Source organism: Trichosurus vulpecula, chromosome 5 (genome assembly GCF_011100635.1).
Source record: "Trichosurus vulpecula isolate mTriVul1 chromosome 5, mTriVul1.pri, whole genome shotgun sequence".
Classification (NCBI taxonomy): domain Eukaryota; kingdom Metazoa; phylum Chordata; class Mammalia; order Diprotodontia; family Phalangeridae; genus Trichosurus; species Trichosurus vulpecula.
The window spans coordinates 19,735,303-19,762,509 of NC_050577.1; the positions used below are offsets into that span (position 1 = coordinate 19,735,303).

The 27,207-nt window shown below is 44.6% G+C and overlaps 1 protein-coding gene across 1 annotated transcript in view; it reads left to right on the forward strand.

Annotated features, from left to right (window-relative positions):
• The window catches only part of CREB5 (cAMP responsive element binding protein 5), a 419,901-nt gene that overhangs the window by 78,908 nt on the left and 313,786 nt on the right, over positions 1–27,207 (forward strand). The window contains exon 4 of the mRNA XM_036760413.1: positions 25,865–26,031. Coding sequence (XP_036616308.1) covers positions 25,865–26,031 — 167 coding nt within the window. The remainder of the gene's footprint in view (positions 1–25,864; positions 26,032–27,207) is intronic.

Sequence of the window (27,207 nt, forward strand, 5' to 3'; positions counted from 1 at the left end):
AGAACCTGAATTGGTAGAGGAAGTTTTCTCATCTGGAGGCTTGCCTACATCAGTGAAGTCCCAGAGCCAGTCCCTACCCATGATCTCTCTCTATTTCAATTATCTTTTTCAATTATATATATAATACTTACATGTCAATCAATCTATAATGATACAGTAAATAAGTGCCTACTATGTGCCAGACACTGGGTTAAATGTGGGGAAACACATAAGAAAAAGAAAGATAGCCTCTCCCCCTCCCCTTAAGAAGCTTACAATCTAGTGGGGAAGACAAGCTGATAGCAAGCTGGAGGACTAGGAGGGGTGGGGTACAGAGGATGGCTGGCACGGGGAGTGGCGATGATGGTGAAGTCAAAACCAACCAGGGCAGCGGGTGGTAAATGAAGACACCGTTGGGCTTTAGAGACCTCTAGAAAGGGAGGCCATGGGAGGGTTTTGTTTGTTTGTTTACCCATTTCTAGCTTAACCCTTTATTTACCTATTTGTCTTCCCATCACTATAGCACCTTGGCAGCCAGGTGGCGCCATAGTGCACAGAGGGCTGTACTTGAAGTTGGGAGGCCCTGAATTCAAATCCAGCCCCAGACGTTTAGTAGCTGTGTGACTTTGGGCAAGTCACTTAACCTCTGTCTGCCTTAGTTCCTTATCTGTAAAATGAAGGCATTGAACGGTGGGTCTTTGAGGTCCCTCCCAGATTTTCCCTCTGTGTGGCTCTTAGTGTTCATGTTAGCCTGATGACATCTGTGTAAAGTACTGGGGCATATCTAGGGTATAATTAATTACCTCCGGGACCCACACTACAAAAGGAATGGATTTAGTTAGAGTATTACATTTAAAAAAAAGTCCCAGAATTCCTAGGTAAGGAAGCAATATGCTCAGGAGGAGTTCTGGGTACAGATTCGGAGGACCTGGATTCCAATCTTGGTTCTGCCATTTGCTCCCCTTGGGCCAGTCACAGTCTCTGTGTGGCACATGTCACTTCTCTGTGCCTCAGCTCCTCATCTGTAAAATGAGGGGGTTGGATTAGGTGATCGCTGAGACTCTTCCAGCCTCGTTATCTTGCGTCATGTTTTGTGGGTCACTGAAGTTGCTTCAGTATCTCCAGTGAGAGGCCGTTCAAGTCTCCGCAGAGAAGACCTCAGACTGTTCACTCCCCAGGGTTGGCTTCTGTGCTTCATTTACAAACTGCCAATCAATGGCACCCCCTTCCAAAGGTCTCACCTGTGGGCACCAGAGTTCATAGGTCAAGTGGTTGGCATGATGCTGCCATCACTCCCAGTAAGTAAAGGGCTTTTGATATTTCCAACCTTTGGAAGTTCTTGGCCATGAGCCCATATGTGAAGTGGGCAACTTTGTCCCCTGAGGTGAAGCCTGGATACTTGTGAGCATAAACCTTGGTCTAAACAAGCCATGCTTCTTGCCTCCTTCTGAGAAAGTGGGTGGTGTTGAGACAGAATCAGAGCATCAGAGAATTAGGGCTAGAGACCCCTGAGGCCAAGCTTTGGGTCCCATTGACCAGTCCATCTCTTGGATTACAAACCCCTCCAAAATGGGTTTATTCCTAAAGACCCCATCAGAATGCCTCCCGATCGCTGTATAGAGGCGAGCCTTCTTGTGCTAATCAGCAGGGCATTTCTGTGTAAGCGTATTGTTGCTGAAGTGGGGGCAGGAAAGGGGGGCAGGAGGCCTTAGTGCTTTCCAAAAGAATTCCCCCCAACCTGGCGTGTACTATTTCATTAGCCACCATCACCCTGTTTATTTGCTTTTTAAAATTTTATTTGGGAAAGGAAATCAATTTGTGCCCTGACACAATGCCAGGTTCCTGTTTATAAGTCGCATGATAGGCAGCTTGGGGGGCGGGGGCGGGTGGGGATGGTGGGGAATAGAGGGTTACCATTAACTCTGACCTAATCGGTGTCAACTGTCAGAGTCAACCTCATTCCCGCAGTGTCTGTGGCATTTATGCCCAGCCCGTGAGGAGTAAATGATCCTGTTTGTACGGTCACTCAGCCAAGAGGATGAGAGGGAGCCGGTCAACCCAGCGAGGCCCGTTGGGTGCTGAGTCCCCCCGCCCCCGCCCCAGCCAGACTTCATGATTGCCTCAATACTTTGGGGGTGGGGAGGGAAAGCTTGACGTCTGCTTCGTGTATGATTGGGAACTGCTTAGTTTCTTCAGGCCTTTGGCAAGGTGAGGTCCCCATCCCTCCATGGGAGGAGAGCCAGCAGAAGGATGAGAAGACCCGGCTTGAAGAATGGATTTTTTTTCCTTCTTTCCCTTGCAAACCCCAAACTTCTGACGGTGATGTTGACAAGGCTGTCATCAACTGTAACTTCATTTCTTCTCCCCTTACGGTATTTCTCTTCTTTTCCCTTATATTGAAAACATGCCTTTTTCTTTCTGAAAATGAAATCATGATGTTAACGGTCCTAGACCGAGTAGGTACCTGGAGATAAGCGACCCTTCCCTGTCTCTCCCCATGGTCAATACTGTAAGCTGGAAGGAGTCATCTTGGTCTCTTCTCATTTTACAGATGGGAAAACTGAGGCCCAGAGAGGTAGGATTCTAACTCGGGTGCCCTCTGGCCTCCAAATCAAAGCCCTTTTCCATGCTGCTTTTCAAAGACGGTGTGGTTCAGTGGAGGGAGCACCGGCCCAAGAGCCCAGTCCTGATTCTTCCACTTGGGGGCCAGGCGGCCTCAGCTCCTTCCCCTCTCTGGGCCTCCCTTTGCTTAACTCCGCAGCCAGGGGGCTGGACTAGACGAGCTGCTGGAAAAATTCTACTGGAGCGTGCAATTCAGCTCAAGCAGGTTTCTGAAAACCATCACCTTAACCCTACAATTTTCTCCCTCTTGGGCCTCCCCAAACTTGTAGCTGAGAAACAGAATTATGGTCTTTTCTCCCTAAAGGCTTCATTCTTAACTGTCTTCTTCCCTTCCCTGCATTTCCCCCAGTCAGATGCTCTGGTTTAGACCCAGAAGGTTTAGAGGCCACATAGTCCAACTGTTTAGTTGTTGAATAAATGTTTTTTTTTTTCATTCCTTCTTTCCTTCCTTCCTTCCTTCCTTCCTTCCTTCCTTCCTTCCTTCCTTCCTTCCTTCCTTCCTTCCTTCCTTCCTTCCTTCCTTCCTTCCTTCCTTCCTTCCTTTATTCATTCATTCATTCATGTTCATGGCCTGCTTTAAACTTTCCAAACCCATCATTTCCATGGGTCTTTCATCTTCCCTTCCTCATCTCCCACTATGGTCAAGTTAAGTCAACAAGTAATCATGAAGTACTTATGTGCCTGGCTTTGTTCTCTGCTGAGAATACAAGGAGAGATAATGACAGCTCCTGCCCTCAGGGAGTTTCCAGTCTAACGGGAGAGAACTATATGTGAAACCAACCTGATAGATGGATGGTGATCTTTATAGAAATACTTGTCTAGACCTCCAGCCCAGGAGGTGGGACCAGCAATGGATCTGGGATGGAGCCAGAGAATTGGATCTCATCTCTGCCACTTCCTGCTGTGTGACCTTGGAGAATTCACCTAACTACTCTGAGTACAGCGAAGGGGTTGTTCTAAATGACCTCTAAGGTCCTGTGCAACTCTGGATCTATGACCCTATGATCTAGTGTAGACACCTAGAGAAGGGCTATTTTCCTGGAGTCACTAACAGGGAGGAAGGAAGGGTCTTCTGCAAGCCAGGTCTGCTTAGCACCAAGTTTGAAGGATCACGAATTTAGCATTGAAGAGACCTTTGGGACCATCTAGTTGAACCCTGTCATTGCTCAGGGAAGGAAACTGAGGCCCATTGAGATTAAATGACTGTCCCTAAGGTCACCCAGAGCCAGGATTTTGACAGTTGCCAAGAGGCAAATTTAGGCTTGACATTAGGGGAGAAAGTCTAATGATGAGAGCTGGCGGAGGTGGAATGGTTTCTCCTGAGAAGCGGGGGGTTCCATCTCTTTAGAGGTTTTCAAGTAGAGACTGAGTGACCACCTGTGAATTCTCATGTGAATTCTCGTTGGCTGATGGTGTTGCTCCCACCTCTCCGATTCTGTGCTTAAGTGATCCTGTGAACCTGTGTCCTCTGACTTTGGACCTAGTGCTTTGCCAGATGGATGACTCTTCTCATTAAGAGGCCAATCCTCTCCCCCACCCCCACCACCTTTCTTTCTCAGGAAGATACCGAGTCTCAGAGAGCCTGAATGATTTACACATAGATACCTCACTGCTGCGTGTCAAAGGGAGGGCTCAAACCCTGGTCTACCTGGCTCCAAGTCCAGGGCTTAATCTCCAGTGCTGTCCTGCCTTTATTTATGATCTTATCCTCTTTAACCTGTTCTTGTTCACTCAGACTCTACAGGAACTCTGCTTTCATAGCCTGGATAGCCTGAGAAGGGGAAGCAGGGGTGGGGGAAGGGCAAGAATACAAGGGACATCTTTCATTATTCATGCCTAGTAATTAGAGGGCGCCGATGAATGGCTATAATTGGATCATGTCACAAAAATTAAGATAAAAGACCCAAAGCACATGCCTCCTTCTCCCCCTCCAAGCATCCTCCCCCCACCCCTGCCCCTTATATTCTGCTCAGTCAGTCCTGGGGGCTTAGACCATTTGAGGTCATTTAGTTGTCTTAGAGCAAGTCAGGGGCCAATACACTGGGGAAAAGGTCCCTGAATGATGTGGGCCTATAACTTCATATCCGCTGTCTGGCTTCTAGGTCATAACTAGACAAAGGAGTAAGACTAGTGATGAAAAAGCTCTCCCGTTCCCTGCCTCCTTGCCCCCAGAGTGAAGAATCATTCAGTGAAAAAGAGATAGAAAGTCAATGGGAATAGGAGCGATATTTTAACCCCACTGAGAGGGGGAAAAAAGATATGTGTCATAATCTTGCCGTTACTTCTTTGGACACTGGTGCCCGCTGCCCTATAAAATGTGGAGGAGGGAGACACGGTTAGAAGGGATAGGGAGGGGAAGGATGCAGAGACAGATAGATTGATGGTAGCCTCTAGGCCTTTGGGGCTGGTTTCCCATTCCAGGATGTTAATGGAAGATGAGAGACTCAAACATTAAAGTTTCTCCAGAGGGAGAAAAAGAAAGAATGAAAAGGAAAATCATAGGTGTGGACAGAGAGAACCAGGCTCCGAATCATTGAAGGGAAAAGAGCTCAGGGAATGTCAGCTTTGATAAGATTTGGAATTCAAGCCAATTCACTTAGATGTTTGTTTATGAAACTTCTACTCCGTGGTAGGGTCAGTGCTGGGTACTGGGGTTACAAAGTGGAATACCATTACTCAGTCAATCCATAAACATTTATCAGGAACCTGCTTAATGCCAGGTTTTAGGTTTGTTGTTGTTCGGTCATTTTCAGCCACATCTGATTCTTCATGACCCCATTTGGGGTTTTTGTAGTTTGCATTTCCTTCTCCACCTCATTTTACAGAGGAGGAAACTGAGGCAAACAAGGTTAAATGACTTGCCCAGAGTCACACACAGCTAGTAAGTCATACTCTCTGTGACCTCATTTGGGGTTGTCTTTGGCAAAAATACTGTAGTGGTTTGCCATGTCCTTCTCCAGCTCATTTTACAGATGAGGAACCCAGGCAAACAGGGTTGAGTGACTTGCCCAGAGTCACATGGCTAGTAAGTGTCTGAAGCTAGATTTGAATTCAGCACTCTGTCTACTACACAGCCTAGCTGGGGATATGAAAATAGAAAATAAAAATAATCCCTAACCTTGAGGAACTTATATTCTTCCCCCCTGCCACACACACACACACACACTTGTGTGTATGTATAATGCATGTAAATATTATGTATAAACATATTATATATACATATATATATGTATATATATATATATATATATGTATATATATATATATAGTTGAAAAAGATAATAGAAATAGAGAGAGATCATGGGTAGGGACTGGTTCTGGGATTTCACTGATGTAGGCAAGCCTCCAAATGAGGAAATTTCCTCCACCAATTCAGGTTCTGACCTTCTCTGCAGCTTATAATCTTAGAGTTCTGGATATGTTAAATAACTTAATAATAATAAAAACAATAAGCTTAGCCCAGTGCCCAGCCCATAGTAAAAGCTTACTACATGTTTATTGACAGATTGTTAGTTAATAATTAGATTATTAACAATAATTAGTAAGAACTAGCTTAATATAATATAGTACTTAATAATATAATGCTTTAAGGTTTGCAAGAGTATTATTTATCCTGTCTGTATCCAGTTTACACACAGCTGTTTGCACGTTGTCTCCTCCATTAGACTGTTTTGTGTGCTTTGTGTCCCCTGCATTTAGCACAGTGCCTGGAACACAGTAGGGGTTTAATAAATGTTGATTGACTGGCAGAAATTAACTAGTAGAATTCACCTCAGTATTGTTTATCATCTTTATAGTCTTGGTGCTTTCCACAGTCCTAAGCACATAGTGGGTGCTCATAGAGGCTTATTGAATGGAACAGCCAGGTAGGTAGGTAGATAGATGAAAATTCCCAAGCTGATTTTGCAGGCTGGTTATTTTTTTTGGTGAATCCTCCCATTGTTTACTTGTCTTAGAGGTGCCCACTTGTTGGAACTGAATCAGTTCTACAAGCATTCACTAAGGTCCTACAGTAGCTCACTAAGTTGTAGATAATTGGCCAAAATAACAATGATGGCCACCACAATTCCTGCCCTCAGGGAGCTTATAGTCTACTGGGGAGATATGGCTGGGGAGAAACAGACATATATCTCTAGAGGGATATGGAGTAATTTCAAGAGGGAGAAAACCCTACTAGTTGGTATGGGAGGTGGGGGGGGAGATCAGAAGGGGTCTTCTAGAAGAGTGGACCCCTGAGCTGAACTCTTATAAGAGTGACTCTTCCTTCTTCCCCTCCTCCAATAGCTCCCACAGTGAGAAGGGGCTGGCTCTGTGTAAGGTCTTTATGGCAATGAAACAGCGAGTGCCAAATTCTTCCTTTCTCTTTCTCTTTCTTACATAAAATGCCTCGCTTTGTCAAAGCAGAAGGATTCCCCATAGGAGAAGTGTAGACAGATTCTGGCCCTGAAATGATCAAGGGCTTCATATCGGAGTGTGTTAAATGGGCCCAGAGGAGTTGGGATGATGCCCACTTGTTATTGGAGGGGGTAGTGGTGGGAGGCTCCTAAGACGGTTTATTTGCCTCAGGGGTCTGTTGGCTCTACCCTAACTCTTCACCAGACCAGTGAATTTCAGGACATCTGCAGGAAATCTGTAGTAACTGGTTCCCAGAAAGAGTTACAAGAGATAGGATGAATAAGCAGAGAGGAGGAGGCTTCCAGCTCCAGCTCCAGCTCCGGCCTAGGTATTTCTCAATGGACAGTGGCTTCCAGTTCCCCAAGTGTAGTCCAGACACCCCCTTTCAGAAGGTTCACAAGGTCAAATTTTCTTTTCATCATAATAATACCAAGATATTTTAATTTCTAATATGGTCAAGATGGATGGATGCACCCATATAAACAAAAGCTCTCTGGGATCCTCAGTAATTTTCAAAGAGTGTAAAGGGGTCATAAGACCCCAAAGTTTGTGAATCGCCATTTTAGCACAGTACATATAAGTCTGTTGACAGGAGCTTCAAGGAGCTTATAGCCAAGGAAGATAATAATGAAGGCAGTTGTTGTCCTAGAGAAGGAGGGCTGAATCTAGAGTCTGAGGCTCTGGGTTCAAATTCTGGCTCTTCTGTTTACTACCTGCATGACTTTGAACAAGCCATTTGACATGTCTTGAGTCTTGGGGGAGATATAGAATGGGGATCATGAGAACTCACATTGATACAGAACTTGGAGATTACAAAGGGCTTTCCTCACAGTCCCGCAAGGTGGGGGGATGCAGGTAATTACAGAGCTCGGGTCACTGTGCACCTTGAGGTGAGCACCTCTACCTCTTTGGGTCCCTGTTCCCAGGTCTGCCAAAGAGGCCCATCCTCATTTGAGTTCAATAATCTGAGGCATTGACAGTATTATTTGCTCCATGTTTCAGGCCTGAGAGGTCTTGTTCATGGTTCCAGTCTGAGGCCGAATTTGCACTGTGGCCTCCTAGTGTTCAATCTGACCTTCTGTCCAGTGTGCCACCTTCCCTCTCCCAAGGAGCCAGGAAAGATGCAGAGAAGGTGATGCCTGGTCTACAAATGTAACAGCAGCTTCAAAGAGAGCCAGTGGGTCTGCCTTTCCCCTTCCTCATCGTGCAGTGGGTGTAAATGCACCAGCAAAACAGGAGGAGGTAGAAGAAAGGGCTTCTAGGTTGACCTGGCCATCAAGGGAGAGCATGGATGGGTTAAGCTTGGGAGATGAGATAACTGGGACCGTGCCTCACAAGAGGAGGCCAAAGGGGCTAGGGGCCAGAATACAAAAAGCCAGAACTGGGGACAGCAAATGAGACAGACAGATGGAGACAGAGACAGGGAGATAGGAGGGAGAGACGTACAGAGATAGAAAATCAGGAGAGAGAGAATGAGAGAGACAAAGAAAAGGTTAGCTGACTATCGGTCTACCCTGGGATCCGAGCACCAGGAAGGGATCTGACTAGTTAGTGCCATGAGTTTTATGGGGCAATAACTATTTCTTTGCCAACGAGGCTCAGATGGATGCTAGTCTGTTTTTGTCTTTTATAAGCTTTTTAATAAACCCGTTCTCTGTCTAAATGCTGTTTGTTAGCTTGGAGTGCTTGCAGGGGACCAGTGGGAGGTGGTGGAAAAAGAAAGATGTGGGCCAGATTCTGATGTTCCACAGCCAAAGCCAAAGCCATTTATTAAGGAATGATTGAGCACCCTTCAAGGCTGCACATGGTCCGTGGGAGCCCAGCACTATAGTTTAGAATCATGGGTAACATATTTATATTTTAGATTGTTGGCATTAAGAGTTAGAAATAAAAGGTGAAATGGTCCTAGGGTTATGCCCTGTGCCCTTTCTGAATCTTGCCATTTTTGCTCTGTGAAATGAGAGCTTTGGAAAAGTGCCCTTCCAGCTCCTGATCTGTGACCTCATGCATTACTTCAGTTTCTGGATGATAAAGTGACTTTTTCTAAATATATTCAGTCCATCTGTGAGAGAGTCCAAACCGAACCTCCCATCTCTTAAGGAAGGGGCATTGATCCTTGGAGACTTCCTAAACTTTGTCTAGATGTAAAGGGTTGGACGTTGAAGATTGTTTGTATTCGAAGACTCTAGACTCTAGATCCAGAATATGGAGGGATTTCAGAGATTACCTTGTCCAGGCTACCCATTTTACAGGTGAGGAAAATGAGTCATGAAGAAGCTAATACATTTAGTAAACAACAGGCTTTCTCAGGATCACACAGATAGCAAGGAACAGCTAGAATCCCTTTCACCAAATCCTCAAGTAAAACAGCCACTTTTCAAAGCTAGCTTTCTTGAGTTGCTATTTGCTGTTAGCTGGTCAGAGAGCCAGCCACCATGTGGGTTCCACAGGAGTCATTAGTCAAGATGAGAAAGGATGTCTTTGGAATGCATTCTCCTTCTCAAAGATCAAGTTTCTGTTGTTTGCTGTGAGAGATGTGGCCAGACATTCAGGAACACAGATGGGTGACTGATGCTCCAAGCAGTGGGATCTTCAAACGGTTGCCATGCAACCTGTGAACTCTTATCCCACAGGTGTGCTGGAGGCATGGGAATGGGGCCCAGAGAATTCTCAGGGAAAGGGGCTTGGGGGGAGCCTCCCTCCTCAGGTCTGTACTATGTCACTAGCAGCTTAAGAAAGAGAGCTACTTTTCTCTTCCACCCATGAAAGAAAGCACTTGATTCTCTTTGAAATGCTGGCAAAATTGACCCCTTGATTTCACTTGGGCAGTTTTATGCATCCTTTCATTTTTCAGTGACTTCATGTTTTGCAGTAAGTAAAGGAATTAAGTTGACTTCAGCATGTGTAGAGTGGGAGCTTCCCACCCAGGGCTGCCTCAGTACTGTGTGTGTGTAATGTTATTTTGAATCATTTCCCAGCAGGTCGTTCCTATATGCTCAGTGTCGCCATCACCTTTTTTTTTTAAGTCCTTTCCTCTCACACCCTGTACAGATGTGAGAGCCTGAAAGTTTCATTTATTCCAGACTCCATTCACCCACCCGAACTGACTCCTGCTTCCTGTGCCCTGGACTGGTCCTTGTTCCCAACAGGCAGCCCTTTGCTGGTCTCCGCCTGACTCTCCAGATTCCTGCTAAAGCCAGCCTTGCTTCAGCATCATCAATGGCCGTGTGTTTCGGCTAACTCACAAGATGGGCAGTTGGAGCCCTGTACAGCTGGGGTCTGTCCTGTGGGTGGTGATTTGAATAATCAGGAAATAAACCAACAAAGTGTTATCCCTTGGTCTCCGGATTTCAGGCTAGAAGGACAATATTCTGGCATCACCGAGACAAGAGAAGTCTGTGGCTCTGGGGCTATTTGTCCGACATCCTCTTGGAAGCCAGGAAATAATAATCATAATAATTGGGGCACCTGCCATGTGAACAAGAGGACATTTAAAAAAAATTTCCTGAAGCATTTACTGACATTTCATTTTAGCCTTATAACAACACAAGAGACAGCATGAGATAATGGTTAAGGACCTGGCCTTAGGGTCAGGAAGTTCTGGATTCAGGTCCTGCTTCTCACATGTAGAGGCTGTCCTATGGCTAGGCAAAGTCACCTTATAGTGCCCCTGAGGCAACCGTATAAGGGTAAAAGATGCAGAAGATTGCAGAGCTGCCATGGTGGAGAGATTTTCACCACTGGGAGGTCCTTGCAATGACAGGTCTGGCCAAAAATGAGAGAGAGGTGTGGGGGGGGGAGAGAGACAGAGAGAGCAAGGGGGGAAAGAGAGGGAGAGAGAGAGAGGGTAGAGGGAGAGAGGGAGAGACAGAGGAGAGAGACAGAGAGACAGAGACAGAGAAAAAGACAGACAGAGAAGGAAAGGAGAGAAAGAGAGAGAGAAGGAAGGAGGGAGAGAAAGAGAGAGAGAGAGACAGAGCTAGACAGGGAGACCCAGAGAGACCGAAAGAGAGAGAGAGAGAGAGAGAGAGAGAGAGAGAGAGAGAGAGAGAGAGAGGCAGACCGACAGACAGAGAGACAGAAAGAAGAAGAAAAAGAGAGAGATGATTAAGACATAATAACAAGAGGCTTTATTATCCTCATTACACAGATGAGGAAAATAAGGGAAAGATAATTAGTCAATAATTTTTAAAACGATGATTTATACTAGGCAGTATAGGGCGATACAACCAAAGATGAGACACTGTCTCTACCCTCTGCTGGGTTAGGGAGACAAGGAGACCAATCACACAAGACAGTAAGAAATCTATGTGCCGTATTAATGCTACGGAAGCCCCAGAATTCATAGAATCCCAGACCCTCAGAAATGGAAGGGACCCATGTCCAACTGATACCTGAAAATGATTTCTTTGATCACATTCCCATCACATGATCATCCAACCTCTTCTCTAAGACCTTCAATGAAGGGGAAGCTCACTGCCCACTGGAGTCACTCGTGTCCTTTAGTAGGTAATGGAGTACACTGAAGGTTTTTTTTCCCTTTCTTTTGAGAGTGAGTTATCATGTTGAAAGCAAAAGAGAAGCCTGACAAACAGGGTTCAAAATGGATTAGAGGCAGGGGAAACCAGTAGAAAGACCATTGGAATTGTCAAGACCTGCATTAATGAGGGCTTTAATTAGAATGGTGTAAGTGGAAACGGGCAGCTAGGTGGCGCAGTGGATAGAATACCAGGCCTGGAGTTAGAAAGACCTGAGTTCAAATCAGGCCTCAGACACTGAACAGCTGTGTGACCCTGGGCAAGCTACTCAACCCTGTTTGCCTCAGTTTCCTCATCTGTAAAATGAACGTGAGAAGGAAACGGCAAACCACTCCAGTATTTTTTGCCAAGAAAATCCCAAATGGAGTCATGAAGAGTCCAATACAGCTGAACAACAACATTGACAAAGTGGAAATTGAAAAGAACAGGATAGTGGTGAGAGGCATCACAGAAAGAAAAATGGGCCAATAGAAATGTTAAGCCAATTTCCTAGGTCCCATGGCATGTTAGAATTAGAGTAGAGGTTAGGGTCCAAGACTCCTAACTGTTACAACTCTGCTTTTCAATTAGCTTTGCTATAAGTAGTTATATCCTTATGTGGGCCCCCCCTTAAAATGGAGGTACTCAGTAATGGGGTGAGGGGGCCAATATGGCAGAGCGGTACTGCAGGATGAGAAGGCCCCTGGCACTGAGCGAGACTCCGAGGGGAGACTCCAGCTGAGGCGTGATGTTGAAGCCCCCCCAAGTCAGAAGCACAGTGGTGAAGGGAAATGGGTGAACTCTCTGTTCCACTCGTAGCCACATAATGTCAAAAACCTTGAAGAATGGTTCTGGAACACTGGGGGTGCCCTCTTCAGAGGATCGATTCAAGGGTGATTCTCAGATTTGGAACCTAATCGCTTCATTTGACAGATGAAGAGACCAGCCCCCGGAAAAGTGATGTGACCTACCCACAGTCAGTTGTAGCCAAGAGTGCCATGTGATGAAAAGGCCATTGTACCATTGAAGGGCACGCTCACATCGGGGAGATCACAGATCCCTGAAGTATGAAATGATGGATATCTAGACCAAACTCTGCAGATGGGCAATAAGTTGCAGCCAGAATTGGATAGCAGGATGAGACCAGGCTGGATCCCCTTTGGGATAATTTGCAATGCTTTTACTGACCCCAAACTGTTGGACCCATGATTATGCTCCCTGGGTAAACATCAGCATTCTCCTGAGGATGGTAGATGGCTGTAAATCACCAACGACCACCATCTCTTAAGGCATACAATTACTGATCACCCAGAGGACAATGGAAAGACACATGGTGGGCAGATGTAGGTCATGGCATGTTACCAACTGTGCCTTGTATGTGGAAAAAAAGGTTTCACTTATAAGATTTAAGGCTGAATTGTCTTTCTCATCTTCATAGATAGGTAAGCACTGCCATAATGATGTCACTGTTAATCACAATAACCATAATGCTGATAACTTGCATTTATACAGCACTTTAAGGTTTTCGAAGTGCTGTGTAAACAGTATCTCCTTTGATCCTCACAACAGTCCTGTGAAGTAGGTGCTGTTAGCTCCATCTTACAGATGAGAAACTGAGGCTGTTTAACCGATCTGCCCAAGGTCACACAGCTACCGAGTCTCAGGAAGAATTTGAACTTAGTTCTTCCTTACTCCAGCCTCGCTCTCTATCTGTGGCACCGTGAACTGGCCCCAAAGATTGTTCTCTGTGGTAGAGATCTATCAAAACCTGGTAACCTGTGGAACTGAAAAACGATACTGACAGTGAATTGTTTGTTTTCAGTCATGTCTGACTCTCCGTGACCGCATCTGGGGTTTTCTTCGCAAAGATACTGGAGTGGTTTGTCATTTCCTTCTCCAGCCCAGTTTCAAGATGAGGCAAACAGGATTAAGTGACTTGCTCAGGGTCATACATAGTGTCTGAAGCTAGATTTGAATTCACGAAGCTGAGTCTCCCTGATTCCAGGCCTGGCTCTCTATCTACTGTGCCACCTGGTTGCCTGCCATGCACATAGTAGGTCTTTAACAAATATTTGTTGAATTGAATAAAATTAAATTGAGTTGAAATGAAAAGTCCATCACTGGGAAGGAACCACTCTTTGTAATGTCTCTGTATTTAGACGATCACGGGCTTCCCCAGCTATGTCCCAGTTTTTGGTCTCAACTCATACAATCTACATGCTACAAACAATGTCTCTTCATGACAGTGAGCACTAGGTAACTTTAATTTTTCTGTGTATGACCACTGTAACTTTCTTGAGAGATTCCTGAGAAACACACTACTTTTTAGTGAGGAAGGATTAAATGATTCCAGTGATTATTAGAAGGGCAAAAATCATTTCTGACTGCCAAGGTTCCATTAGTGCATTGGACAAAGTATTTTACTAACTGATAAGCACAGAACCAGGCCCATCTTCTTCATACTAGTTACTTTCCAGTGATATCATATGTCTATGAAACATGGAATACCACGGTTTCCAAAGAAGGAGTTGCATGTTGTCCAAAGGTCAATGAGGAGATACATGATGGTATGACAGACTGTCATGTGTCTGTAACCAGTTCTTTGAAAGAAGTGGCATAAAAGATATCCAAGAAATGTATGACCAGCAAAGAAGGAAAAGTACGGAGAGATAAATTTCAGGAATACCCACACAATGTCAAGATACTTGGGGGAAGGCCCCTTGCCCATTGAGTGAATCCTTGTGCAAGATTTACACATGGGTGAGAGTGGCATAGATTGAGAAGGCATGGATGCATGACATCTCCACCCTGGGACAGGGTACCCACATCAGTGAGGCCACAGAAACACCCAAATATCCAAGAAACAGGGTGCCTAAAAGGGTTAATAACTCTTCAATAGCATTTTACTCAAATCACAGAATCTCATGGTTGGAAGTGACATTGGCCTGCTGAATTGAGCCTTAGAGGTCCTCTGCCTCTACCCAAATTGCCTCTAGAGCATCTCCAGCAAGCCATTGATCTAGAGTCTGCTTGAAGCCCTCTCTCTAGTGATGGAGAGTTTATGATATTTCAAGGAATGTGATTCTACTGGAGGAGGTGAGGAGGGAGCTCTTATCATTGGGAAGAGTTCAAATCCAACTCTTTCCAACTTTCACCCACTGCTTCTTGTTTTGTTTTTTGGTCTGGGGCCAAGCAAAATAAGCACATTCACTCTCATCTACATGTCAACCCTTCAAATATTTGAAAACAGCATAGTTGGAGTGGAGTCCACCCAGCCAAAATCTTCTCTAGGATAAAGGTTCCTACTTTTTTCAGCCAACTCCCATGTGGCATAATCTTGACACACTTCACCATACTGGTAGCTTTCCTCTGGGCGTGTTCCACCTTAACACTGAACACAAGGCTGCAGAAGTGACCTGACAAGAAAAGAGGTCTGACTGTCTCCTCCTTTGTTCTTCATTATCTGAAACACAGGGTCACAGGAGATCATAGGCTCATGCCTGGTACCCACCTCGGAGGCCATCTAATCAAACAACCCCATTTTACAGCTGAGGGAACTAAAGACCAGGGAGATTCAGGTTGTAGCATCATAGATTTAGAGTTGAAGGGGACCTCAGAGGCTGCCTAACTGAACCCCCTCATTTTAGGAGGGTGTAATGACTTGTCTGTGGTCACATAGGTGGTAACTAGCAGAGACAGGATCCGAACCTGGGTCCTATGGCTCCAGAGGCAGAACTCTTTCCATTGTATTATGCTTCCTCCTCCTGGACACTCACCAAAGTTTTCAAAGTCATTGCTAACATGTGGTACCCAGACTGGGCACAGGACTTCAGATAGGAGTTGACTTTGGCAGCATCCAATTGGACTCTCTCACCCATGGTTCCTAAAGCTGTGGCAGTCTTTGTAGAACCTCAAGTCTGGTCTCATCTGACCAATAGGATAAGATTCAGAGGAAGCTGCTGAGGTAGCTTCTGCTTCTTTGAAGAGAGGGAGCCAGAAAGAAAACTTACCAAGAAGAGAAGGAAGACACATGAATGTCACAATCTGTACAGAATCTGAACATGCCAGAATGAGCAGGACCTTGGCCGTGGTGCCAGGGGAGTGTTTCTCACAGTCCAAGGTGGCTGTTGAGAAAATGTTTGTTGTTTTTCTGCCTTTTACTGCCGGTTTAAATGAATAGCTATAAAAGGGTTGTGGGAATAGTTCATTGCTACATTGCCTTAAGCACAATATTAGGAAGAGCTAGAAAGGATTGGGGGTGGGACAGGGTGGAGGATGGGTAGGAAGATGCCCCACTCTTTGCTACTTTATAGACTCAAAGATGTATTCTCACCCTCAAGTAAGATTGGCTCCTTTTGGCCAACTAGCACCATATTAGTATAGGTTACCTAATGTTATCATGGCTTCCAAGAATGTCACCATAGCTTCTAAGCCTTTTCCCTAATTCACAGCACTGTCCCTATTCTGAAAGTTGGCCATAAAGCTAAAGCTGTATTCCAAAGTAAAAGAGAGATTGTGTGTGTGCGCGCGCGTGCGTGTGTATAGCTTTCCCCAAAGTGTCTTTCATGTCAAATTCAAAGCTCGAGACATTTTAAAGCTCTTTGTGCCAAGGTCCAATGGCCTTATGGAGAAAGAGAAGGATGTTGATTCTTAAAAATTTCACCAGACTGTTTTGAGGAAGGAGGGAAAACCCACAATCCTCCCTTCCTAATCCTAATCTCTCCTGCTCATTGTAAACCTGTCTAGAAATTCATGTGTAGGCAACATGATCTTAAAGCTGAGGACCCTTTCCTAGGGCTCAGAATCAATCATTCCAAAGTGAATTAAGAGCACATTCCCAGGCCTTTAAAGGTGTGAAGTTAGTGGTGATGACATGGGACCCCAAGTGGGTGGAATGGGAATACTGTTCGTGAGATCACAGCGTAGTCTCAATTAATCACCTTTTAAAGTGCCCCTAAGGGGAATATAATAACTTGGGATTTTTTTTGTCCTCTGTCCATCCCATTTACAACAAAGGAAATTATTTTCACAACAAGACTGAGTACCAATAGGGTCATCACCTTTACTGTTGGCAACAATCCCAAGCCTGGGGGTTAAGGGGATGAGGAGTTGACACACAGAAGATTAAGTTTTGATCAAGGCTCCCCCTTCTAGCTCCACATTTTGGATTTTACCAAGGCTACCTTCCATTATCTGGGAAAGCACTGGACTGTTCTAGGGGCGCTCAGGTCCACGGTACCAGATCTAAAGTGTTGGCAATAAATTCCAAGACTTTGGAAGATGGATAGGTATGGTGAAAAGAGTGCTGACTCTGTGGTCAGAGAACTTGTATTTAAATCCTGTCTCTTTCATCACCTGTGTAACCTCAATCATTCAAATTTCCTGGGTCTCAGTTTCCCTCATCTTCAAAATGAGAGTTTAAGACAAGATGACCTCTAAGGTCCCTTCCAGCACAAAAATGAAGTCTTTCCTAGGTCTTTGTACTGATGGACAATGAGTATTGGCAGAAGTAGTGGCGGTTTGTTGCTCACCTCCCCCGCTCACACATAATTTACCACATTGCAGTATGTTCTCCTCTCTAGAGGCTCAAGCGTCTTCTGCTTCATCCAGATGCAGTCAGAACTGGACTTCAATCAATATTGGAGTGGTCCATATATGTAAGGCATGCTGCTAGGTATGAGAATAGGGCAAAGATGCAAAGAGAAACAAGAGTGCCTGCCCTCAAGAAGCTTATATTCAAGTGGAGGCAGAGGAATAATATGTACAAATAACTCCAAAACAAAGGTCAACGTAGACATTTCCACAAAGAAGTGTAACAAAGGTGCTGAGAGTCCCAAGGAAGGAAAAGTCACTTCTGTCTGGTAGAAAATGAGGGGACAGTGACCAGTTTGGGTTTTGAAGGATGGAAAGAACCTAGTGGGCAAATCTGGGGAGCAAGGGCATAGGGAGCAGTGCAGACCCAGTGGTGTGGGTGAAAATTGTTGGGCAATGATCAATAGTTTAGTTTTACTGACGTGAAGGGTGTGTGAAGGTGAATATTGGATGGCAGGAAGGGTAGTTTGGGGCCAAATCATAGATAGCCTTGTATGCCAGGTTGAGAACTTTGGAATTTATTCTACAAACAATTGAACCATTTAAGTTTTCTGACAAGAGAATTGGCATGATAGAATATTAGTGATGAAATGTTAACTCCTTGGGAATTGGGACTGTTTCTTCTGTCACTGTAGTCCTAACACCTTGCTTAGTGTCTCACACGTTATAGGAGCTTAACCAAGGATGTGCTGGTAAATGTTTAACAGCCAGCTCTCCAGAAAAAAAAATCTACACAAGACACACTTTCCAGTTTAATCTATATATGCAACTTTTTTTTACACACTTCCTTAAGTCTAGACTACCAACAAAACACCAGTGAAGCATTGGTTTGTAGTAATTGCTAATTTCTGAGGTGTAAATGCTCATGCTGAACATTTAACAATGGGCTATGGCTAGCCTTTGGAACTGGCTCCCACTCCCTACCTCAAATAAATGCATGTAGATTGATTGATGACCTGTCGTGCTTTTGGAAGACCAAGCTGGCAGTTTTGTGCGGATGGTGGTGGAAGAGACTGGGGATGCTAAGATATGTAAAGCTTGTATCTCTTCAAAGGAGACACCAGGATCATAGATCCAGAACTGGAAGGACTTTCTAGTCTAACCTTCTCATTCTGTAAATGAAGAAAACAAAGTCCAAGGACATCAGTGACCAGCCCAAGGTCCCAGAGCTAGTGTCAGAAGTGGGATTTGAATCCATAGCCTGTCACTCCAGAATCAGTGGCTTTTCTAATGTCCTTTGTTCCTGTTTGTTACTTCCCCTCCATCACCCCCAAAACGCTTCTATCTGAGCAGACAGTTAAGTGCCCTTAGATTTCGTCCTTCCCTTTATTTAGAATAGTTTAAATATTGTTCAATCCAGTTTATAGATGTTTGCATCTGGGAAGATTTAAAATTCTCCATAACTTCCCAAGCATCATTTAGATGCAGACAGCTCCAAGGTTGCACAATCCTGCTTGTAAATGAGTGTCAGGCTGACCCTGCCTCTTCATTGGGAAATCCATCCCTTTTCTGCTCCTCAGTGATTAGAAGAGATTTAGATGGGAAGATAGCATTTGGACGCCCTGTGGGAATCAAATTTATTTTGCTGGTATGTCCCCAGTCTTTCATCTGTGGTCCACTTTTCTTCTTTTTTCATTCCCACACCCCCAAATTATAGTCAAAATATCTGTCTATATGTTCATGTACATATGGGGTGTTTTTTTGCATAATGCATTCCATGTCCATGCATGCAGAATGACAATTACCATCCTTCATCACATCTTCCTCAGCATGCAATCAAGACTTATTTATTCCCTTTCTCCTCATTGAGTGCACACCCTTCATGTCTTGGAACTATCATAAAAACAGAGATTGTGGGAAGGAAGATGGGAAGAAGCCAGTGGAAATTTTACAACCCTTCTGAACCAGGCAGTTTAGAGATGAGTGAAGGATGGATTTTCTCGCCTTCTTTATCAAAGGTCTAAGGATTCTTGATAGATATCAGTAGGGTCGGGGTTCACTTTGCATCCTGGGGAATCATCTTTGGAGGCGATGTATGGGGGGCACTCAGGAAGCTAGGTAGGGCTTGAAGAGATGTCAAACACACAACTTTCTCTTTCCTTAGCAAAAGAGGGTGGATCAGGGCCAGTGGTGGTTCAGGGCCTGAAGCTGACTGGATGTTCACTTTCTCACACTTGGTGGTCACAAGGATATTGTCATCCATTTCAAACCAGTTAGAGAGGATTTGTCTAAAGCAGAAGTCATGAGTTGGGAGTTCAAGGATCTCAGGGTTAGAAGCGACCTTGATGTTCATCTCATCCAATTTCTTACCCATGACTAGAAAAGCTTCTATACTAGCCCTGACAGATGGTTACCCAGCCTCAAACACTTGCAGTGACACAGAGCTCACCACTTCTCAAGACCACTGAAGCCACTTTTGAACAACTCTCATCATTAGAAATTTCCTTGTTACATTAAGCCAAAATCGGCCTCCCCTGTAACATCCAACTATCTGTCTTCATTCATTCTTCTTCTAGCTACGCTTGATAAAATGTGATATCACAGCGTTTAAAGTAGAGCTAGAAGGACACTTTGGTCATTTGGCCCAATGCCGTTATGTTACAGATGAGGAAACTGAGGCAAATGATTCACTGAAGACCATACAGGTAGCAAGAGTCACTAGTGGGAGTCAAATCCAGGACCTCTGACTCAGGTTATTGTAGAAAGAACTTTGTTTATATATGGGTCAGACTCTCTGTTCCCTGAGGCCCTGTGCATCTCTGAACTTCTTTGATTTTGTGATTCCAAATTCAGTCTTTTTCTACTGCCCTACCCTTGAATCCCCAAATTTTCTCTTCTCTCACCTAAACACCCCCATGTCCAGAACTTAGCATAGTGCCTGGCACATAGTAGGTGCTTAATAAATTGTACGTCATTGATTGGTGTGTTGGACAGAATGTTAGCACCTATTTAGTGGTATGCTTTAGAGATCTCCACCTAGGCTTGCCGTGTATCCATCAAGCACTACATTTGAAGCACAAATCCATTTGATTTTCCTAGCATTTCCACCATATTTATTAATCTGGTAAAATAATTTTTGTTAAAAACAATCTGGTAAATAAATAGTTTTTGGTAAAAAAAAATTCTGGTGAAAATTTAAGAATCTGGTAAAAAACAATCTGGTAAAACCATCAAAGTGGGCTGATGGGAAGTGTAGTTTTCACAGCTGGAAAGGGAGATTGAAGGATAGATAGAATGGAGGCAGGTGAACTCTAGGAAACATGGAGGATTGTAGAGAGGAGGGGCCCTGGTGTGTGGACACAGATTACAAGTGAAAGAGGATATGGCCCTAAATGGAATATAATCATGAAAAGTTGGGTCCTTGTCTGGCTTACTGACCCCACTAAAGAGAGGTCTGCTTGGGCAGAGCTCAGCAGGTTCCTTCAAGGTTGTTGCTACTGGGACGTGGTGAAATTATTCCCTCTACACTTTCTCCCCTGGAACTGCCTTCCTGCTCTTTGGCAGACTGGACTTCTTCATCTGTGGTAGTTTCCTGCTCTCTTTAAATTTGGTTTGTTTGCTTTTATAATTAGTTTTATAATTATAAATTGCATATATATACTATATAATATAATACATTATACATTATGATATATCATATATACAGTACAATATATTTTGTTATAATATATATTATATATTATATTATATATACACTATAATTAGTTTTATCTCCAGTTAAAGTTAAGCCAATTTTTATTGCATTCTGAGCAAGTGTTTGCTTTTAGGCTTTGAAGGGACCTTTAAGAAAATCTATTCTTCACAAGTGCTTTTTAAGGAAAATGAGGTCAGGTGGCTAGCCCAAGTGTGTTAGGGACTAAGCCAAGATTCCAACTCAAGTCTCCTGATTCACACTCATCTTCCTTCTCCTTTCCCTCTCTGAATGAAGGAAGCCTTCATTAAGTACTTACTGTGTGCAAAGCACCATACTAGGTACTAGGGGATACAAACAGACAAGTCAGACAATCCCTGCCCCTGGGGAGCTGCCAGTCAAACAGAAAGGTCTCTCGGGGCAAAGATAAAGGAGGTGGCCAACCTTCTTCAATGCCATGGCCACTGATAAAATAATATTAGTTTATGATGTTGAGCCATTTGACAGGGCCAAGGACTTTGGGGACAAGGGCCTTCTCTTCTGTGTCTTCTCGCTGTGGCTGCAGCCCTTGCAAGGCTTCCTTCATTCATCCAGTCCAGCCTCTTCTTTTAATAGGCTCAGAGTCGGCTAAATGACTTTCCCGGCTTTGTGGGTAGCAAGGAGCAGAGGTGAGATCCAGGCTCAGGCCATCTGATTCTGAATCCAGTGGGTTTTTTCACTGCATAAAAATGCTTCACTGGACTAATGGTGAAGTACAGCCATTCTTGCCCATGAAGACAGATTGTGAGCTGAAAACGGTAAATTCGAACTCAAGGAACAGTTTCACATTCAAGTTATAACACGCTGTTTTAGAAAGAAAAGTTTCTTTGTTATGTAGGAAATGATAGGGCTTCGTCTTCAGAGCTGCTGTTTATTCTTCTGAGAAATATCTATTTTTAATGGCCTCTTGTCTCTGTTGGAAAAAGGCAGATTGTGTGTGCAAGGGAGAGAGAGAGGATGGCGGGGCAGCCTGGCCCTCTTGGGTCCTGATGTCATCTCTGTACTGCTTGTACAAATCAGATAATTATAAAACAGAGTTGGGACAGAGCTCAGCAGCTCATCTAGCCTCTCCTCTGCCCTTGGTCAGAGCCACCAACTATATTGCTAGAAGGAGAAGAAGCTGCTATTTCTGATGTCCTGCCCAGGTGTTAAAAAGGTTCAATTTTTATCGTTGTATCTTCAGTAGGTGCTTAATAATTGCTTCTGAATTGATTGATTGAAATCATATCTCACATTCTCAAGGCTGCAAGTTTAATGATGAGGGTGATGACCAATTAATCATCAGTCATTTGTTTAAGAGCCTTTTATGTATAAGGCTAGATGCCGGGATACACATACAAGCCTCTCTAGAGAAGCTTGCATTCTGTTGGAAGAGACAGCCTACCCAAAGGTGGTCATTCAGTCATTTCAGTCATGCCTGACTCTCTGTGACCCCATTTGGGTTTTCTTGCCAGAGATACTGGAGTGGTTGGCCATTTCCTTCTCCAGCTCATTTTACAGATGAAGAAATTGAGGCAAACAGGGTAAAGTGACTTGCCCAGTGTCACCCAGCTGGGAGGTGTCTGAAGCTGGATTTGAGCTCAGGTAGGTGGGTCTTCCTGACTCCAAGCCTGGCACTCTATCCCTGCTCCACCTAGCTGCCCTCATCCAAAGGTGCTAGATGGAATCTTATGCAGGAAGAATTGTAAGCAGCCCAGTTTGTCTGGAAGAGAGTGCGTGAGTGAGGGTCATTAGCCTACAGGTGAGCTGGAGTCAGATTGTGAATGTGGAGGTGACTTGAATCCATGCCATAGAAGGATTGGTTGAAGAACTGGGGATGCTTGGTTCCCAAATAAGAAGAAACAGAAGGAACATGCTAGCTGTCTACAACCACTTATAAAATTGTCACAGAGCAGAGGAGCCTCAGAGGGAAGAACCAGGAGCTGCAGGGGGTGATGACAATGAAGCCAATTTGAGTTTGATATCAGGAGAAAGTCCTGACCCTTTAGTTGTCCTGAGGAGGAATGAGCTGCCTGTGTCCAGAGCTGGTGATCCCAGCTCCTCGGAGGTCTTCCAGCTGAGGCTGGATAATCCCCTGTCACCGATATTCTAATGGGGGTCGATTTTCTTTTTCAAGTATTATTGGATTAGACCGTTGCTCAGGTCGCTTGCCAACTCCGAGATTCCGGGATTCCGTGAATGTGTAACTCAAGTGTTTCTTTATCTTTAGTCATTTTTCTTCATTAGATCGCGTCAGCATAGAAACAGGCAATGCTTACTTTCTCTTGTTGCCGGTCTTAGAGTTTCTCCTCTTTATGTTTTTGCTCTCACCCAGAGTAACAGCACCCATGGTTCTTCTCATTGTATTAGGGTTACAGACAGTCTTGTACAGTCCTAGAGGGAGCCTTTGTGCTGTGTATGTGAGCACATGAGTGTGTGAGCACGCATACACTCATGCACATCCTGGTCAGCCTACAATTTAAGCCAGGTGCCCAGTTTCCTTCTGGACTCTTGACAGCTCAGGCAGTCAGCCTTTAGAAATCAGAAACCTTGGGAGAGGTGCAACGTGATGGACCCCGGCAGCCCAAAGACCACGTGTGTTCTCACCATCACTTAACACGCAGAGCAGGAAATCCCTGCTCTCTGCTGCAGAACAGGGCTGAGCTAGCCCTTGTCCTCCAGGGGAGCGATGCTGGCTTTCCTCTGTGCTAAGCCTTAAAGTGTTCTGGCAGACTTTTCCTCCCACTAGCAAATTGGTAATGACGCACCATTCCTTCCATCTCCCCCCCTAACAATGCCTTATCAAACTGCTTCCCACTGCACACACACAGTTTCCCCAATCCTCATTGGTTTAACAACTCCCCTTGACACGGGCAGCCACAGACTATAGTGGGTGTAATGCTATTCGTAGAGTTAGCAGACATGGGTTCAGATCTCAACCCTGATACTTGCTAGTCAAGCACCTAATTCCTCTGAGCTTCAGTGCCCTTATCTTGAGAGAGAAGAGGGAGAGAAAGAGAGAGAGAGAGAGAGAGAGAGAGAGAGAGAGAGAGAGAGAGAGAGAGAGAGAGAGAGGGAGGGAGGGAGATGGAGAGAGACAGAGAGAGACAGCGAGAGAGACAGAGAGAGAGAAAGAGAGAGAGAGAGAGAAGGCTGCATGAGAAGCTCTTTCTCTGCCCCTCCGCTTCGCTGTAGCCTCTCCTAGCTCTAAATCTATTTGCTAAAACTAGTTCTGAACCATCTGGGTGTCCTTGACCTGCTGAGCCGCTGGTCCAGTGAAGCTTAGGGACCCTTCTCAGAAGAATAATTTTTAAATCATAAAATAAAATATACATAAAGAACATACAAAGGAAACAAATTATATTGAAACAGTCATCAAAATAATTTTTAGAATACCAAGTTCACAGACCCAGGTTAAGGAGACTTATTAGAACAAAAGGAACATAAGGCTCTTTTTAACCTTTTTGAAAGGATCCTAGTTTCACAGATCAACAGTCATAGAAGGAACTTGAGAGGACAAAGGCTCATAGGATTAAAAATTATAGAGTTAGGGCTGGCAGTGAACTCAGGCATTATCCTAGCCAAATGCTTCATTTTACACACAGAGCAACTGAGGCCGAGGGAAGTGAAAAAACCTCTCCAAGGCCATGCAGGTGTTAAGCTGAAGAATGAGGATTTGAACCAAGGCCCCAGAGCTAACTTTTCTCCCCACCGTATTATAGTGTCCTTGCTAAAGAAAGCTTGAGCTTTCCTTGTTTACGTATTATCCAGCATTTAGTCCATTGCTTGGTACCTTAATAAATTTCTTCTTGATGTGACGTGTTTTCTGGATTAAAAAAATGACAATAATAATCAACTTTCCATCCTGAGATGTTCTTTAGAATTTCTCTGCCTGCTTGGCCTCAGTGAAAACACCACCTCTTTGCTCCGATACTTTCACTCCAAGCAGAATGTAATCTCATCCCATACACTCCCCAGCCTTTATCATGTTGGGGACTCTTACATCAATACTCCAAATATCCATAATTCTCTCCCTGTGGGGTGGGGCACCCATTGTTGCTTCTTACCCTCCTCTAGCTTTGCAGATCCTCTTTGAGATTTGCTGAGCCTGCAGAATTCATCCTGCTATGGCCAGTCTGGTGGCCTCTCTGCCATCTCAGGACCTGCCTAACAAACCATAGGGACCATAGAGACCACATCCTCGAAGCATTTCCGGCTTGGCAGAACCTTGTGCTCCATCAATATGGCCCTAGAGAGCCCAGGATCACCATGAAGAGGTGTCACAGGATAACTTTGGTGGAAGATGACCAGCCAAGGATTTGCTTAAAATCAGTTTAAAAGTTCTTTGCATGTGAAGGGGACCATATGATATGATGGAAAGTGCTCCAAGTCCTTTCATTTCTCTTGGCCACATTTCCCTCATTTGTAAAGTGAAGGGATTGGACTAATTGACCTCAGAGGTTCCTTCCAGACCTAGATCTCTAAGTAAGAACCCTAGATTTTTGATGTTGTAAAGCTCAGAGGGGTGGCTGGGTCTTTGTAGATCTCAGTGCCTATGTCTAGCATTACGTCTCCATCATCTGCTTTTCCCCAGGCTCTTGGGCCTCATTACATAACCACGCTGTCCTGTGACCCAGAGAGGTATCAGTTTCATGAAATGCCACCCATGCTCTCTGTGGACTGGACAGAGACCATGAAAAGGCCAGTGTTCTTGTCATTCAAAGCTGGCCACAGGTTCGATGGATGGCCAACCCATTAAATCATAGAGCTGGGAGCTCACCACAAAAAACTCACTTTCCAATGTGGTATTTATCATGCCAAGTCAGAGATGTGTGTATGAGATGTCTCTAATATAAATCTCATGCCAGGGTGAGCAAAGCAATGAACAAACTCCCAGGTATTTTCATGTCTTTCCTACTGTCAGTGAAACCAGTTGTTATTTTATTCTGTACCCTTGGGTAGTGCTAATAAGATCTATTGGCTCAAGTTTTGTCAGGGGCCAATAACTTTCTGTCTGGGGGACATTGAGATTCCTAATTTTGGACTTGGAGACCATGAACACAGAACAAAATATTGACTTCTCTTCTTCTTCTTTTCTCTCTCTGGGCAGACTATCCCAATGCACAATGCAGTTGGTGGAGCGATGCCAGGGCCTCATCAACTGGGCACCACACGGATGCCCAACCACGACACCAGCGTTGTGATTCAGCAAGCCATGCCCTCCCCCCAATCCAGCTCTGTGATCACGCAGGCACCTTCCACAAACCGTCAGATCGGGTAAGAAGAGGTTGGAGGTTGACTCCACATGGGTCTTTGTGTTGATTTTATTCAGGGCCTTTATTGGGGGTAAATCCTTAGGGTTTTCTTTGCCCAACTCCCAGGGCAGGCCCCGACTGAAGTTTTGATCTATTCTGGGAGAGAGTTAAAGCTGTTTTGATCACCAAGAGATATTGCTAAGCAGGGGACTGATAATAAAGCAATGCTTTTTGTCAATGTCATATGTATCCCTGGATTTTGTAAGAAATTAGTCTGGTGCACTATTTCTCTCAGATTACAGGGAAATTTGCAGAGGCCAGAAGATCAGCATTCCAGACTACTGAGTGTTGGTGTTACAGTAATGTGTCCGTACAACCCTCCTACCCACATCCAGCTGCCCCTTAGGGAGCAGCTTGGATCCCTTTGTTCCCTGGTTTTCTGCCATTGTTAAGGTTTCTTTATCTCAACCAGCTTCTCTAGAAAGGTAGAGGATAGGTATCCTGAGAACCTGATCCTTTGGGAAAGGAACAGAGAGGAGAGAAAGATGACTTAACTTTCTAATCCAGCCTGGGAATCCTGAAACACTTTTTAAAAAATAGTCAAAGGTTAATGTAGAGCTTGGAGCCTCAAGACGCTCAGTGAGCTTTGAGGTCTGTTGACCTGTAAGATGTTAAGGAAATGGGGACATCGTGAAAAGGTTGGGCCAAGAAAACCCAACATGGATCCATTGTCCCAACCGATGATATGCCAGGGGGATGATCCAATGAAATGACTGAACTTGCTGGAATGGGAGGAAGAAAATCTAGATTCTGGTCCTAACTTTCCTACTGACTTGCCATGATAGCGTTGTGTTGTGTTGTATTGCGTTGCATTGGGTGGTTTGTAGTGTCACACCCCTTGGAATAGCAATTCATGAAGGAAGGCATGTGGGATGGTGGGTGTGACTTTGGATCCTAAGCCATGTTGTTTTCTCTGTCCTTATCCTGACTCTTGGCCCCTCCTGAGGCCTCTGCATCCTTCCTGCCTCTCGACCTGCCCATCCTATTATCCTGGGTGCTGACCATCCCCCTGGGCCCTTACACCCTTATGCCTCAGCTGACTTGTAGTCCTTGACATATGACTTTGAATCAGTCGATTTAACTTCTCGTTGACTAAATTTTTCATTCTGTATAATGGTGATAATAACCTCATCTTTCC